Source organism: Zalophus californianus, chromosome 4 (genome assembly GCF_009762305.2).
Source record: "Zalophus californianus isolate mZalCal1 chromosome 4, mZalCal1.pri.v2, whole genome shotgun sequence".
Taxonomy (NCBI): Eukaryota; Metazoa; Chordata; class Mammalia; order Carnivora; family Otariidae; genus Zalophus; species Zalophus californianus.
Window position 1 is genome coordinate 35,893,565 of NC_045598.1, and position 16,049 is coordinate 35,909,613.

General features: G+C 48.5%; 1 protein-coding gene across 1 annotated transcript; it reads left to right on the forward strand.

Annotated features, from left to right (window-relative positions):
* Positions 1-2,195: 2,195 nt before the first annotated feature.
* On the forward strand, positions 2,196-15,319 carry AKR1A1 (aldo-keto reductase family 1 member A1). Its single transcript, XM_027581037.2, has 9 exons — positions 2,196-2,575; positions 9,158-9,247; positions 11,642-11,761; positions 11,918-12,069; positions 12,694-12,889; positions 13,760-13,959; positions 14,215-14,287; positions 14,429-14,515; positions 15,160-15,319. The coding sequence occupies exons 2-9, from the start codon at positions 9,164-9,166 to the stop codon at positions 15,223-15,225; spliced, it is 978 nt and encodes a 325-aa protein (XP_027436838.1). The 5' UTR covers positions 2,196-2,575; positions 9,158-9,163; the 3' UTR covers positions 15,226-15,319.
* The last annotated feature ends 730 nt before the right edge of the window (positions 15,320-16,049 follow it).

Consider the following 16,049-nt stretch of genomic DNA (forward strand, 5'->3'; position numbering starts at 1 on the left):
ATGGCCTGCTGGGGAAAGGAGGGGATCTGAGGGGCACCTGGGTGGCTCAGTCGTTATGCGTCTGCCTTTGGCTCAGGTCATGATTGCAGGGTCCTGGGATTGAGCCCTGCATCGGGCTCCCTGCTTGCAGGAAGCCTGCTTCTCCCTCTCCCACTTGCCCTGCATGTGTTCCCTCTCTCGCTGTGTTGCTCTGTCAAATAAATAAATAAAATCTTTAAATTAAAAAAAAAAAAAAAAAGGAGGGCCTGGCCCTCAGCAGGCTCTTGAATTGGACCACAGGATCCAAGGGACTGAGAAAGAAATAGTGCCTTTGTGTACAACCCTATGGCCATTTCCAGTAGCTATCCATGCAGGGATTCTCACAGTTTTGGGGGGAAAATTAGGTCTTATAACGTTGGTATTATCCCTTTGCTACAGAAAAGGTTAACAACCTGCATTAAGGGCTAGTTTCTGAGCTGTCCAGGGTTTAGAAATGATTCTGCCCTTTAGAGACATTCATGAACTGGAGAGTTTAGGCTTTCCTTAAATGTGGTCCTGCCCTCTACTACAATGTCACTGGAAGTTCAGCACATGAAGGCAAGATCTTGTTCAAGGTATTTTCAGCATGCTAGCAGAATATCTAGCACACAGTAGGGCCTCAGTACTAGTTGCATGAAGGACACTCTACTGGATGAAAGACACTCAGCCTAATATTAACTCCTGGAGGTGAATCTGGATTTACGGTCTCCCTTTCCTTCCCGACACTGGTAAGAAGTATGGAGAGGGTCTGAGAGACTAAGAGCCAGGTGAGAGTATGATTAAGCACCTCCCCTCACTGTCTTGCCTCAAGTTCCTTTTTAACCAAGAAAGGTACATAGACCGGGACGCCTGGGTGGCTCAGTCAGTTAAGCATCGGCCTTCAGCTCAGGTTATGATTCTAGGGTCCTGGGATCAAGTCCCACATCGGGGCTCCTTGCTCAGCAGGGAGCCTGCTTCTCCCTCTCCTTCTGCCTGCTGCTCCCCCTGCTTGTGCTTTCTCTGACAAATACATAAAATCTTAAAAAAAAAAAAAGGTACATAGGCCTACTCCCCGTCTCCAGGCTGTGAGCTTCTAGGGTGGCCCCTTTATTGCCCAGATTTGCATACAGGAATCTCTTAAGGGAACCTGAACTTTGTTCTTAGTTTCTGCTTCTTACTGCCTGGTTCTTAGTTTCTGCTGGGACAACCCAATCTAGAGTTTGACGGATATAAAATTCTGATCACATAAGCTGGAATCTGAGTGACTTTATGAGGACAGATGGCATCAAACGTTGGGCATTTGGTCTACCAGGACACCACCTGTACTGAGGAAATGGTGGGGAGTAATCCAGGGGGCAAAAAAAGATGGGGAGGAGTAGAGGGGCAGGAAAAGACGGAGATGTGGAGAAAGGCGAGCTACACAGAGGGGAAAACACATAAAATGCAAGACACCTCTTGGTCCAAATGGCAAGGGGTATTTCAAACATTGTATCTGTAACTTAATAGCTTTGTGACTTCCGGCAAGCTACTTTACCTGGCTGAGTCTGTCCAGTCTGTAAAATGGAACGTGAATACTTCCCTCACAGGAGGCTTCCAGTGTACTGGTAACGTCTGTATCTTCACCTGGATAATAATTACACTGGAAAAAAAATAGAGCTGTACGTTTAAGATTTGTGCATTTTTCTCTATGTATGCTATACCATACTTCAATTAAAAGACTTACAAAAAAATTAAGAACATTCCCTTTACAGGGTTGTGGTGAAGATTCAATAAAAACATGTTTATCAAGTCTAGCACAGTACTGGCACATTAATGCGCGGCCAGTGTCCACAGTCCAGATAGAGGGGCAAGGAACTTTCTATCTCTTGGAGCCCAGAGGCTCGAGGTCTTCCTTTTAAGTTACAACTTTTATGCCGCTGCTACGCTCCGAGCCTGTTTGCCTGACCAAATAACCGCGCCAGCTTAAGTATACGCTGGAAACCCGGCCAGCCCGTCTCTATGGGAGAGGAGAGAGAGCTGGTGCTGCGAATCCAGGAGGACACGAGACAGCAGAGGAACCTGCAACGTGTCACCCAGGAGCCTCCTCCCTCCAGCAGAAAGGTCCCCAGCAGCCTAGAGTGGTGTCGCCGCGGCGCGCGGTGCAATGTGGGCCAGCAGAGGCACCGCCTCCCGGGCCACTAAAGCCTCCCACGTGGCCGGCTGCTTGTGCTTCGCCCGACCCCCGCCTCCTCCAACCCTGCGCAGTGAAGTGTGTCTAAACTCCAGCCAATCCGACCACTAGCAGCCAGAGGAGGAGATGATGCATGCTCGCAGCTCTGGCTTCCGCCCTCCGGGTCTTCACGAGGGGCAGGGGTGAGGTCCACCACTGCGTGTCATGCTGAAAGCCCGGTCCTCTCCCCGCCTCCGGGAGGAGCTTCCTCTTCACTGCCAGACTTAAGCCAGGTCCCCGTCTTCACCATCAGGCCAACTTCCCTTGCAGCCCACCGCTTCCGGAAGCTGAGGCCTATTGGCTCGTTGGCGGGGCGCAGGACCGAGCAGAGATCACACTGTCTTGTTCACGCTCTGTGTTCCAGCCGAGGTGAGTTTCTCCTACTGCTGCCCCCATCTCTGTGCCTCCGGAATAGAACGGAGAGCGCAGGCTCTGGAGGCAGTCTGACTTGGTTTCGGATTTGAACTCTGTGTGGTCTTGGCTAAGTTCTCAGTTTCTGTGGACCTCAGTTTTCTCACCGATTAAATGAGTTCCTACGTCAGAACTGTAGTGAGAATTAAGTGAGATAAAGCTTTTAAAGCGCCCGTCAACTATTAGGTGCTCAGTAAGTTTTAGTTGTCCTCTTTTTGTTTGCTCACCAACACGATTTTTGCAGGAACTCTGGACTTTCTATGGAATTGCAGAGATACTTCTTGGAAGTGGTCGGAGTGGGTAGAATTAGCTTACTTAGGCACCTGCCTTGGGTTTGGGAAAGCTAGGGCATGTTTTTCCGTTGCCTCAGACCTCTGTTACAGCGAGACTGGATGGATTCTGAACTGTCACCAGATGGGGTTACTATTAACTAACTCTTCCCTTCAGCCTACCTGTACTCAGGCTGCAAGATCTCCCTAAAAGAGTCCTGATGGTTTTAATCAAGCCTATTACTTTCCCCAAGATCTCAGTTTTCTTATTTGTACAGGAGCAATCCCAGTATCATCCTGTATGAAGCCACTGCTTTTTTTTGGTTTTGTTTTGTTTTGTTTTTCTGAAAATGGTAAAGTGCTTTGATATTTTCCAGAGATGATTCTTTCCAGGTTACCCAAGAAGTAAAGAAAGAAGGTGATGAAGGCAGTAACTTCCTCAAATGCACTCCCCCATCCCAGCTGTCAAGCTCTCTACCATTTGCCTTTGTGTGTGTCTTTAGTGTGTGTGTACGTGCGCTCACATGTGTGTTTCTATGTATATGTATGGGGCAGGCACTCTAGGAGTGATGGGTTTAGATAGATGATACACTCTGACCTCAAGGAGTACCGTGGTCTGTGAGGGAAAGCAACATAAACAACTGCAGCTAAGCCCACAGCTATCAGTGAGTGGGAGGAGCAAGTCCTAGCTGAAGGAAGAGCCCCAGCCAGCCAGGCAAGGGTGGGACTTGGGGAAGCAAAATGTGCCTGGACTCAAGTTAGTGGTGGCTGGTTCTGCACTCTGAAACCTGGAGTTTGCAATGAAGAGGTGGAAAAATGAGGAAGGTGGGAGCCAAGTTAAGAAAGGTATTACTAAGGAATGTAGACTTTATCCTGAAGGTAGGCAAGGACTGCTGGAGGAGTTTGAGCCTCTGGGTCACATGGTCAGATTTAGTGAATGGATTGTGGGGAGAGCGGCCAAACTGGAAGCAGAGAGATGGGTGGTTCAGGTAGGGGTGGTTCAAGCTAGAGCAGTAGCCTTGGAGGCAGATATGGATGGACTGGAGAAAGACATAAATATATATTTTAAAATTCTTTTCACATATGTCAAGAAGTACATGAACTGTTACTGCAGTCTTAGGTTTTACATTACAGTCCAGAGCAAACTATCTTTTTAAAAAATACTTACCAAATTAAAAAAAAAATTTTGGGGGGGGCGCCTGGGTGGCTCAGTCGTTGGGCATCTGCCTTCGGCTTGGGTCATGATTCCAGGGTCCTGGGATCGAGTCCCACGTCAGGCTCCCTGCTCATTGGGAAGCCTGCTTCTCCCTCTCCCACTCCCGCTGCTTGTGTTCCTACTCTCACTGTCTCTCTCTGTCAAATAAATAAAATTTTTTAAGATTTTATTTATTTATTTGACAGAGAGAGACAGAGCACAAGCAGGGGGAGAGGCAGAGGGAGAAGCAGGCTCCCCGCTGAGCAGGGAGCCAGATGCGGGGCTCGATCCCAGGACCTGGAGATCATGACCTGAGCTGAAGGCAGATGCTCAACCATCTGAGCCACCCAGGTGCCCCTTTAAAAATATTTACCAATATTAATAGGATTTTTAACCCAACCAAATAAACCAAATCTTGGTCACTGTTACATATTTAAAGTGGTTTTCCATGCTGGCTTATTAGAAGTACAGGTAAGGGTATACCCCCCTACCCATCACCTGTCAGAATCATAATCTGATAGATAATAGTCAGAAATGCCAAATGAACTGAAATGCTTTATTTAGATGGCTTTTCAAAATCCCATAGATTATACTATGAACATGTTTGCTTTAACAAGTGTTTATCCAGGGCCTTGAGTCCCTGCTAAGAGAGTATACAGAATGAAGAGCATGGGTCAGGCACTCTGCATAGTGCTTTAGATATAGCATCTTGGGGTGCCTGGGTGGCTCAGTCGGTGAAGCATCTGCCTTCAGCTTAGGTCATGATCCCAGGGTCCTGGGATCAAGTCCCACATCGGGCCCCTTGCTCAGCTGGAGCCTGCTTCTCCCTCTGCCTGCTGCTCCCCCTGCTTGTGTGCTCTCTCGCTCTCTCTCATAAATAAATAAAAGCTTTTTAAAAGATTTATTTATTTATTTGACAGAGAGAGACACAGTGAGAGAGGGAACACAAGCAGGGGGAGTGGGAGAGGGAGAAGCAGGCTTCCCACGGAGCAGGGAGCCTGATGCGGGGCTTGATCCCAGGACCCTGGGATCATGACCTGAGCCGAAGGCAGACGCTTAATGACTGAGCCCCCCAGGCGCCCCATAAATAAATAAAATCTTAAAAAAAAAAATAGATACAGCATCTCTTCAAAAGATGGGCCGGGGTGCTGAGATTCAAACCCAGGTCGTGTAACCCCAGGCCTTGAACTGTTCCCTTTGTGCTTTGCTGCTGGATTTGATGAGAACAGTTTTGGACATGTTGAGTCTTAGATACCTATAGGACATACTGGTGGAGATGTCCAGAGGGAGTTGAATGTCCAGAACTCGTGTGGGCAGAATCAATGTTTATTTTTTTTTATTTTATTTTTTTAAAGATTTTATTTATTTATTTGAGACAGAGAGAGAGCACATGAGAGGGGGGAGGGTCAGAGGGAGAAGCAGACTCCCCGCCGAGCAGGGAGCCTGATGTGGGACTCGATCCAGGGACTCCAGGATCATGACCTGAGCCGAAGGCAGCCACCCAACCAACCGAGCCATCCAGGCGCCCCAGAATCAGTGTTTAATGTGGTAACTGAAGATGTGAGCTCAACCAGGGAGTGGGAAGAGGATTGGGAACAGAACCCCGAGGGACACCAGCATTTATGGGAAGTAGAGGAAAGGCCCACGTAGCCAGAGAACACTCATGTAAATACTGCTTCCTCTTTTTCCTGTGTTTTTGAGTTCCCTGCATCCAGGCAGCAGCTATAGAGCCCTCCTCTGAGAAGGGAAGACAGCCCCAGAGAGAAGGAACATAGGTGCTGACTTGGGAATAATAAAACCTGAGTCCCTTTTTTTTTTTTTAAGATTTTAAGTAATCTCAGCCACCCAACGTGGGGCTTGAATTTACAACCCCAAGATCAAGAGTTGCATGCTCCACTGAGTGAGCCAGCTAGGTGCCCCTAAAACCTGAGTCTTGATATCACCTCTCCCCACACACAGCCAAAATCTTTTTTTTTTAATTTTTTTTATTTATTTGAGAGAGAGAGGGAGCGAGCACATGAGTGGAGGGGCAGAGGGAGAGGGAGAAGCAGACTCCCCGCTGAGCAGGGAGCCCGATGCCCGATGCAGGACTCCATCCCAGGACCCTGGGATCATGACCTGAGCCGAAGGCAGGCGCTCTATGACTGAGCCCCCGAGGCATGCCAGCTTTTCTCTTTTATGTGTAAAACCTCTCCCAAGTTAACAGGGGTTTTGAGTGCTGCCAGAGGCCTTGCTAGGCAGTTCCTGACACCTTCAGAACCTGTTAATGCAGGAGAAGGCTGGAATGCCAATGCAAGAGGCAGAAGATGAGGGTAGAGTGAAGAGCTGACAGAGTATGACTTCCTGTCCTAGAGACAAACATTTGTTCTCATTGTGGCCCCTCCATTCTCTCCTTTGGAGCTCTTTCTTGGGTGAAGTTCTTTGTTAGGTGTTCCTTCTCCTATGAGCTCCACTCCCCCAAGCCTCAGCTGTTTGGGATTTCAGTTTCACCATCAAAAGAAAGGGAGAAGCAAGCATCAGGTTTCTTCCTTTTTGCCTTAGATCAGGCTTTTGTTCAAGCTTTCAGGCTAAGTCCATGTGTAATTTCAGAGTTCTCCAGTGTGTGCTAGGAGATCTGGGAGAGGCCATCAGGTCACCTGTTTGGGGATCAAGCCCAGGACACTAAGCCACAGACCGTGGTGGCGACTGGCAGGCTAGTTCCTGTGAGGTCCGGACATGCTTGCCTGATCCCTGGGAAGTTTGTGTCCCGGGGAAGTTTGGTAACAGTATTGCCCTTAGTGATCTGTGGTTTGCTGCCCAGACTGAACATTTTTGTTATTTGTTTAGCAGAAAAAGGTGGTCTCCATGACCAGGTTGTGCTAGACTATAAAATTCTTCCAGAGTCGGAAGTATTAGGAAAGACAATTTTGATATGTCAGCTATCCTTAAAAGTTATCTTATTTCCTGCTCTACTATATCATTCTTGATGTCTTTTCAGAACTTGGAAACAAAGGTTATATATATATTTTTTTAATTTTTTTTTATTTGACGGAGAGAAAGACAGTGGGAAAGGGAACACAGCAGGGGCAGAGGGAGAGGGAGAAGCAGGCTTCCCGCAGAGCAGGGAGCCCGATGCGGGGCTCGATCCCAGGACCCCGGGATCATGACCTGAGCTGAAGGCAGACACTTAACGACTGAGCCACCCATGTACCCCAAGGTTATATTTATACAGTTATTGCTGGCAATGCAGTCAATCCCAAGGGAGTGATATCTGTAGTACTGATGAGATCAAGGGAAAAGGTTATTTCTACCTTATTGGCTCTTAGGGTGAGCATTCTTTCTCTTTTCCCTTTTGCTTGGATAATTCCTATTGAAGTCAAGACTTGATTCAAGGGCACCTTGCTGGCTCAATCAGTAGAGAGTGCAACTTTTTTTTTTCTTTTTTGAGAGCAGGTGTGAGAGGGAGAGAATCTTTTTTAAAAAAAATTTTTTTTTTTTTAAGATTTTATTTATCGGACAGAGAGAGAGCACAAGCAGGGAGAGTAGCAGAGGGAGAAGGAAAAACAGACTCTCCCGTGAGCAGGGAGTCCAGTGCGGGGCTCGATCCCACGATCCTGGGATCATGACCTGAGCCAAAGGCGGTCGCTTGACCGACAGCCACCCAGGCACTCCTCTTTTTTTCTTTCTTTTTCTTTTTTTTTAGATTAGGGGGTTGGGGCAGAGGGAGAGGGAAGAGAATCTTTAGTAGTCCCTACACCCAGCATGGAGTGCGATCTCACAACCCTGAGATCATGGCCTGAGCCGAAATCAAGAGTCAGTCGCTTAACCAACTGAGCCACCCAGGCACCCCAAGCATGCAGCTCTTGATCATGGGGTTGTGAGTTTGAGCCCTATATTGGGTGTAGAGATGACTTAAAAATAAAGTCTTAAAAAAAAAAAAAAGTCAAATATTACCTCCAAGAAGCCATCCTAGCAGGGTTACTCTTTTCTTGTAGCTCTTGCGCAGATTTTGATTCTGTCTTACACATTGTACTGTTATCCTCTGTCCTCACCGCACCAGCCTGTAAACTCCAAGAGGGCAGGGACTCTATTTGAATACGTGTGTCTCTTAGGCCTAGCACAAGGCCTGGAACGTTCGTCATTTACTGACTGAATAAGTATTCTTGGCCCTTTGGAGATTTCTGATTTTCAAAGCTCCAATCACCCACCTATTTTATTCAGTTGGAAATTTTCTCGTGTCTATAGCTTACTGCTTTCTGCTGTGTCTGATTCCCCTTTCTGGAAAGCCTTCTTCCCCTGACTCTTGGGAAAGTCCAACTCACTCTTAAAAGCCAGTGTCAGTATTTCCTGGTCCTTGCCCTACAGAAGTCATTTGCTTTTCTGTAGCACACTGTAATATGTGTCTACTGTGAGGCACAGCACATGAATTTTGTAAGTCTCTGTTTACCTGCCCTTTTCTTGCCTTTATCCATTGGCTTCTCTTTGGATCTTTGGCTCTGCCACTTCTCAGGTGTTGATTTGGGGGCAAATAACTTCACCTCTCTGAGTTTGTTTTTTTCACCTAAAAAATGGTCTACTTACCTTTTAAGAGCCTACTCAGGCCTAGCAGCATGCCGATCAGACCTCTTTTTGAGGGACCAGGAGAATCTGTAGTTTCTGACAACCTCCTGGGAATGTTCATTTCATCTGCAGAGAAGTGACCTGTTCCTGAATCCGTTCTGTCACCTGGTCTCACTCTGACTCATAATGGCCTTTTTGCCTGTCTTACCCTGGCTTGAGACGTTATGTGGTCAAGGCTGGGTACTTCAGGGAGCCACTCACCTTGGTCTCTTGTATTGGAACTCTCTAACACAGACCTTTAGCTTGGCAGAAGGAAGGGCAGCCGTGCCGGTGGTCCAGTTAATGTCTGTCCAGGAGCTACTGGCTTTGGCTGGTTCGGGCTACCCTGTCTTAGCTGCCCTCTGCTCACAGTCATGTGTGCACAACCTCTGTGCTCCCTTTACCAGCCATGTTTTACAGGAGTCTTGACCAATGGGTAGCTGAGGCTCAAGCAGCCACACTGACCCCCACCCCATTCTCTTCCCATCTGTGTTTCAGGGGGCAATGGCGGCTTCATGTGTCCTCCTGCATACTGGGCAGAAGATGCCCCTGATTGGGCTGGGCACCTGGAAGAGCGATCCTGGCCAGGTGAGAGATGGAGGAAGGGGAGGACGGCTTCTTGCACCTCTGCTAGGGAAAAGGCAGAATTTGGGAGAGGGTCCCTGAATTTTCCCTAGCAGCCCCATCGCTGTACTCCATTTCATGTAGGGATGAGCCTGAAGGGCAGTGGGAAGAAACAAGGGAAGAGACCGGTAGTGAGCCCTTGGCTTCCTGAGCTGACTCAGAGGAAGGACTGAGGGGCCCAGAAGGGTCAAGAGAGTAGGAAGAAGCCCTTTCCCTAATTGGATCTGCACTGAGTGCTGTGGCAGACATGGGACCCCTCTGTGCCTGACCCTGTGCTGACCCCTAATATGGCACTTACCACCCTGTGCTACTGACTGACTGAATGAGTATTGTCATGTCGCCCTCTCCCACATAGGGCTCCTTTTTTTTTTTTTTTTTAAGATTTTATTTATTTATTTGAGAGAGAGAGAATGAGAGATAGAGAGCATGAGAGGGAAGAGGTTCAGAGGGAGAAGCGGACTTCCTGATCAGCAGGGAGCCCGATGTAGGACTCGACCCTGGGACTCCAGGATCATGACCTGAGCCGAAGGCAGTCGCTTAACCAACTGAGCTACCCAGGCGCCCTCCCACGTAGGGCTCCTTAAGGGCTGGGCCACTTCCCAGTGCTCAGTCCAGAGGTAGGCACATGCATGGCAGGTGTCAGGGTTTGAAGAATAGCTATGTCAACTGCTTAGACCAAGGGTTAGCAAACTTTTTCTTAAAGAACCAGATGCTTAATAATTTAGATTTTGCTGGACAAGTTGCAAAATGGGGACGATTATGTACTGATAAAACCATTTAAATATGTAAAAATGGTTCTTAGCTGAAAAAAAAAACAAACAAAAGGCAGCTGCTAGCTGGAATTTAATAACCCCTGGTGTAGACTCTTCCAGCTTAGGGGAGTGTGGGAATAGAGACCTGCTTTCTTAGGGTTGTCATAACTAGAGATGCAACTCCCACCTAGGGTGGGGCATCTTCCCAGGGCTTCTTCCTTGCTCTTTGGAAATCTGAGTCAGAGTTTAGAGAAGTTTGGGGATTAAGTTTGAGAGGGACTCTGGCAGGGAGAATAGCCTCTTCTCTCTGGGATTTCGGCTGGTATTTGTGGTGTGCTCTGCCTCTTTTCCCTTTGCTTTCCTTCCTCCAGCTGCTTAGAACCCTGGAGCCAGGGTCTTTGTGCTCCAGGTAGGCACTGACGTGGCCCAGGCGAGTCCAGGAGCTAGATAAGGTCAGGGGGTGGAGATCAGAACTGGGCCAAGACTGGGGGTATGGGGCAAGCAGGGCTGAGGGGAGTACATCTGGATAGTAAGAGTTGTACCTAGATGGGGATCTTAAATGGCAAGGCCCTGGCACCCTTGGTTCTGTTTTTTTGTTTTTTTTTTTAAATAAATTTATTTATTTGAGAGAGAGAGAGATGGAACAAGCCGGGAAGAGGGAGAAGTAGACTCCCTGCTGAACAGGAAGCCCGACGTGAGGCTTGATCCCAGAACCCTGGGATCATGACCTGAGCTGAAGGCAGATGCTTAACCAACTGAGCCACCCAGGCGCCCTTTTGGTTCTGCTTCTGATGCCGGTTTTCTAGTCTGGTTTTTAGCAAATTGACTGACCTGTCCTACTTCCTGTCTGCTTTCTTCTTTACTGACAGAGGGCTCTGGGCCTCCATCTCACTTTTCTGCCTTCCTTAATTTTTTCTCCCTCTCAGAACTCTTCTGCTCCCCTGAACTCCCAGAATTCAGGTGATCTATGTGGCTCCATAAGGATCTCTCTGTGTGGGCTTAGCCTATGAATTATTTACCTGTGTATCATGTTTCCCTAACCAGCTCCTCAGGCCTGGAGAACCAGTCTCTATGACTTATACTTCTCTTCCCTGTCAATGTATCCATCCATCTTCTGAGCATCTAACTGGGAATACAATGTTAGTTTTTTACTGGGCCCCACTGAGATTGCTTGGATAGGAGAGAATCTTGGGGGTTATTGGGTTGGCGCAAAAGGTTTAGAGTCTCTGAAGAGGCTTCTGGTCCCCTAGACTAGAACCATCTTTCATCTTCTCACCCCTACTTTACAGATGACTGCAGTGGTATATTCCTGCCCCTCTCCCATCAATGACCCTCAGGAGGGCAGTTTTTTTTTTTTTTAAGATTTTATTTATTTATTTGACAGAGAGAGTCACAGTGAGAGAGAGAACACAAGCAGGGGGAGTGGGAGAGGGAGAAGCAGGCTTCCCGCTGAGCAGGGAGCCCGACGCAGGGCTCGATCCCAGGACCCTGGGATCATGACCTGAGCCGAAGGCAGACGCTTAACGACTAAGCCACCCAGGTGTCCAGGAGGGCAGTTTCTGCCTAGGCCAACAGAGCTGAAAGCTCTGCTTCTGTCACCTGGCAGGTGAAAGCAGCTGTTAGGCATGCCCTGAGTGTAGGCTACCGCCACATTGACTGTGCTGCTATCTATGGCAATGAGACTGAGATCGGGGAGGCCCTGAAGGAGAACGTGGGACCCGGCAAGGTGAGGATGGGGCTACAGAGGGATGGGGTGAGAGGGCTGGGGCCTGGCTGGAGGGATCTGGGGGCATCTTCCTTCTAATTCCTCTCCCAGAGGTGAGGGTGGGTAAGACTGGGTGCCCACAGCTCTTCTCACTATGGGCCCTGCCCCCTGGACCAGGTGGTGCCTCGAGAGGAGCTGTTCGTGACTTCTAAGCTGTGGAACACTAAACACCATCCCGAGGATGTGGAGCCTGCCCTCCGGAAGACACTGGCTGACCTCCAGCTGGAGTATTTGGACTTGTACCTGATGCACTGGCCTTATGCCTTTGAGTGAGCCTTGCCAGGGTCTTTATCCGGGGAGTCGGGTGTTGGGGGGGTCCTGTTAGTATCTTGTAAGGCACAGTAGCAGAGCAGGAGAGGAATACTGCTCAGCTTGCCATGCGAACTCAGCCTTTTATGCGAGCACAGCCAGGAGTTTAACTACAGAAAAGGAGCGTAGCTTCCCGTGGTGGGTATCCTAGGGGCACATGAGTGGTCCCTCCTGCTCCCTTTATTCATTCAGGAAACTGCTGGCTTTTGCTGAGCTAGGCCTAGGGTTGCAGTAGAGAATCAGCTCCAGCAGAGGGTGTGAAAGGAGCCTTACCATCAGCTCTGTGCCCTGTACTGGAAGAAGGTTGCAAGAGCCTGCAACCTCTCTGAGGAGGAAGGAGTTCAGAAAGACTTCCCAAAGGAGGGGAGATACAGTCTGTGTCTAGGAAAAAGAGGAGAGGAAATGGGCATTCTATATAGAGTTAATGCCTGGGTCATGACCTGAAAGGGAGAAAAACCATGCTTGTTTCTTATTCTTGGCCTTTTGCCCTTTCTGGGCTTAGTATGGGGACACAGAGTGACTGGATAAGGTAAGTCAGGAGCCTGGCATTTGTGCCCACTCGTGGAGGACTGTTTTTCACTTAGGCGGGGAGACAACCCTTTCCCTAAGAATGCCGATGGGACTATCCGCTATGACTCTACCCACTACAAGGAGACCTGGAAAGCTCTGGAGGCACTGGTGGCTAAGGGGCTGGTACGGGCACTGGGCCTGTCCAACTTCAGCAGTCGGCAGATTGATGATGTGCTCAGTGTAGCCTCTGTGCGCCCAGCTGTCCTGCAGGTGAGCACAGCAAAGCAGATCCGTTGGTTTGGGGGTGTATGTGTGTGTGCAAGAACATGAGTGAGCAAATGATAGGTCTCCTTCATGGAGATGGCTAACAAGTTTTCAGGAGTGTTGGTGTAGGGGCACCTGGGTGGCTCAGTCGTTAAGTGTCTGCCTTCGGCTCAGGTCATGATCCCAGGGTCCTGGGATCCAGCCCTGTATCAGGCTCCCTGCTCTGCAGGAAGCCTGCTTCTCCCTTTCCCATTCCCCCTGCTTGTGTTCCCTCTCTCGCTGTGTCTCTGTCAAATAAATAAATAAAATCTTAAAAAAAAAAAAGTGTTGGTTTAGAAATTCTCTGCATAAACCAGGGCATCGGGGCACCTGGGGGGCTCAGTCGGTTAAGCATCTGCCTTCAGCTCGGGTCATGATGGATCGAGCCCCTCATCGGGCTCCTTTGAGCAGGGAGCCTGCTTCTCTGTCTCTGTCTCTCTCTCTCTCTCTCAAATAAATAAAATCTTAAAAATATAAAGAAGGGCAGTGAGTTAACTACACTAGAACTAAAATAAAAAAGGGCTAAAAAGTCTTTTTGATTCAAACACAATGGAAATAAATATAAATAATGTACATGTAAAGTGAGGTTCTGTCCGTGAGAACAAGTACTATGTATCGGTTCATATCAAATACAAGATTAGAAAACCAAAAATACAGACAGACATTGAAGTGTGGGAAGAGAATGAAATGGACGGTGGAAGGTGGAGAATGGGAAAAGTGGGCTGAGGGGAAGTGGGTGGGTCAGCAATGCAAGGTTGGTCAAGATGTGCACGACTGGGTGGGGCCCCGCAAGCTGGGTGGGGCCAGCCTGTACTGATGGGTTTTTTCTTGTTTCAGGTGGAATGTCACCCATACTTGGCTCAGAAGGAGCTGATTGCCCACTGCCAAGCTCGGGGCCTGGAGGTGACCGCTTATAGCCCTCTGGGCTCCTCTGATCGAGCTTGGCGTGATCCTGATGAACCGGTCCTACTTGAGGAGCCAGTGGTCCTGGCCCTGGCTGAAAAGTATGGCCGGTCTCCAGCTCAGATCCTGCTCAGGTGTGGCAGTCTTGGGTAAAGGAGGTGGGTGAGGGCACCTGGTTTGGGAAGCCAGGGTTGAGGGATTCCTTATCCAACTACCTGAACGAGGCTGCTAATCTTGCCGTGTAATCTGGGGGAAGCTACTCTGAGGCATGTCCCCCATTCCATTGGGGCTCAGGGACTCCAGGAATTTAGAGAAGGCTGAGTGGAGGTCGAAACAATGCTTGTGAGGACTGACTCCTCTTCCTCATCTACTTCAATCCCCCACCTTAGGTGGCAGGTCCAGCGGAAAGTGATCTGCATCCCCAAGAGTATCACCCCTTCACGTATCCTCCAGAATATCCAGGTACTTGGTGATGGGTTCTGTCTTCTTTAGCCCACTGGGACACAGTCTGATTCTGATTCTGCCTGACAAGAAGATAGTGTTCTGGAATCCCAACTTCTGCACACGAAACTGGCTTTCCTGACCCCCACTTTCCATCCCCAGGTGTTTGACTTTACCTTTAGCCCAGATGAGATGAAGCAACTAGATGCCCTGAATAAAAATTGGCGATACATTGTGCCCATGCTCACAGTGAGTATATATCACCTGCCAGAGTTAGGGAATGTAAGATTTGGGGTGGAATTGTGGCCCAAATCTGGCCTCAACCTTGCTGGTTAGAGGAGAGGCAGGATGTTGGTAGGATTGTTGTCTTGGACACAGTGGGCTCCTTTCTTTTTCTTAAGCTTGGGGAAATAATATAGTTCGGGGAGAAAGCATTATAGCCTCTGAGTCCTAGTCCTGCCTCAATATCTTGTGACTTAGAACAAGTTATTTCACTTCTATAAGCCTCAGTTTCCTGTCTGTAAAATGATCCCAGTTCCTGACACCATAGCAAGTTCTCAGTAAATGGTATAAGTAAGAGGAGCCTAGAAGGCCTCAACCTTGGTAGAGAGATTGAGGTTGGGTTGAAGCCTGTTACAGATAGGAAAATAAATATTCCTTATTCCAGCTGAGACTGCAAACTCTTACGGGCAGGGGCAGGGGCAGGTATATACCAGGCTATGGTTTGCTGGGATGCTGTCAACACTGGCATTCTCTGAGGCCCAGGTACCTGTACTACCATCTGGCATAGTACTGTATACAGGTGATGTTCAGAGGAAGATTCAGGGAAAGATGCTGTGTCTTTGGAATGTCAACTCCTCCTAATGGAGCCATCTGTCTGTCTCTCTTTCCAGGTGGATGGTAAGAGGGTCCCGAGAGATGCAGGGCACCCTCTGTACCCCTTTAATGACCCATACTGAGACCACCACTTCCTGGTTCCTTCCCAGCTGTCTAGCTACAAGGTACTGCCACCTGCAGAAAGGAGTTAATAAAGCCATTGGAGCATCCACACTACTTGCTTGTCTTATTTGTCTGGTCAGACCATTTCCCTTAGGAATGCAGGACTGAGGGATGCTGGGTGCCACCTGCCCCAAGCCCAGACTGCCTTTCCTTTTTGATTCTGGAGAAACTGGGATATGGCTGAATTCCCTTTCTACTTTCTTGAATTAGGTACATTGAGGGAGTAGCGCCATGTAGTGGCAGCTCTCAGCACTACATGCTGTCCCAGGGTGCCCAAAATTTGTCTTGTCAGGGTGAGATCGAGGTAATGAGAGTCTTGTGGTTTCCTGGCACTGCTGGGCCTGGAACTTGGGTTCCCACCCCACCCCACCGCCTTGTTCAGTGCCTAGATTTAGGACTATGAAGAGCCAAAAAAACACTTATATTCAGAAGTTCAGGAGTCCCAGGTTAGAAAATCAGGAAAGGTGGGGATAGGGGCTTTGTCTCAGACACTCCAGGCAGTGTGCATCTGAAGGACGTTGAGTGAGTCTGAAAACTTGTCATTCTGCACCTGTCTTAAGGTCCTATCTTAGGTATTTTATAGTCCCACCAAAGGCCACTGAGGTTTTAGGAGGGAATTTTGAAAAATTCTTCTAAATTTAAGTCACACAAAACTAATTTTAGTTTTCCAGTGGAACCATTGCTCTTCACTCAACAAATATTTATTGTGTACTTATATGAGTTAGGCACAATGCCGCACCCGGGAGACCAAGACACATAGGTCCCTACAGTTTAATGGAGGAGA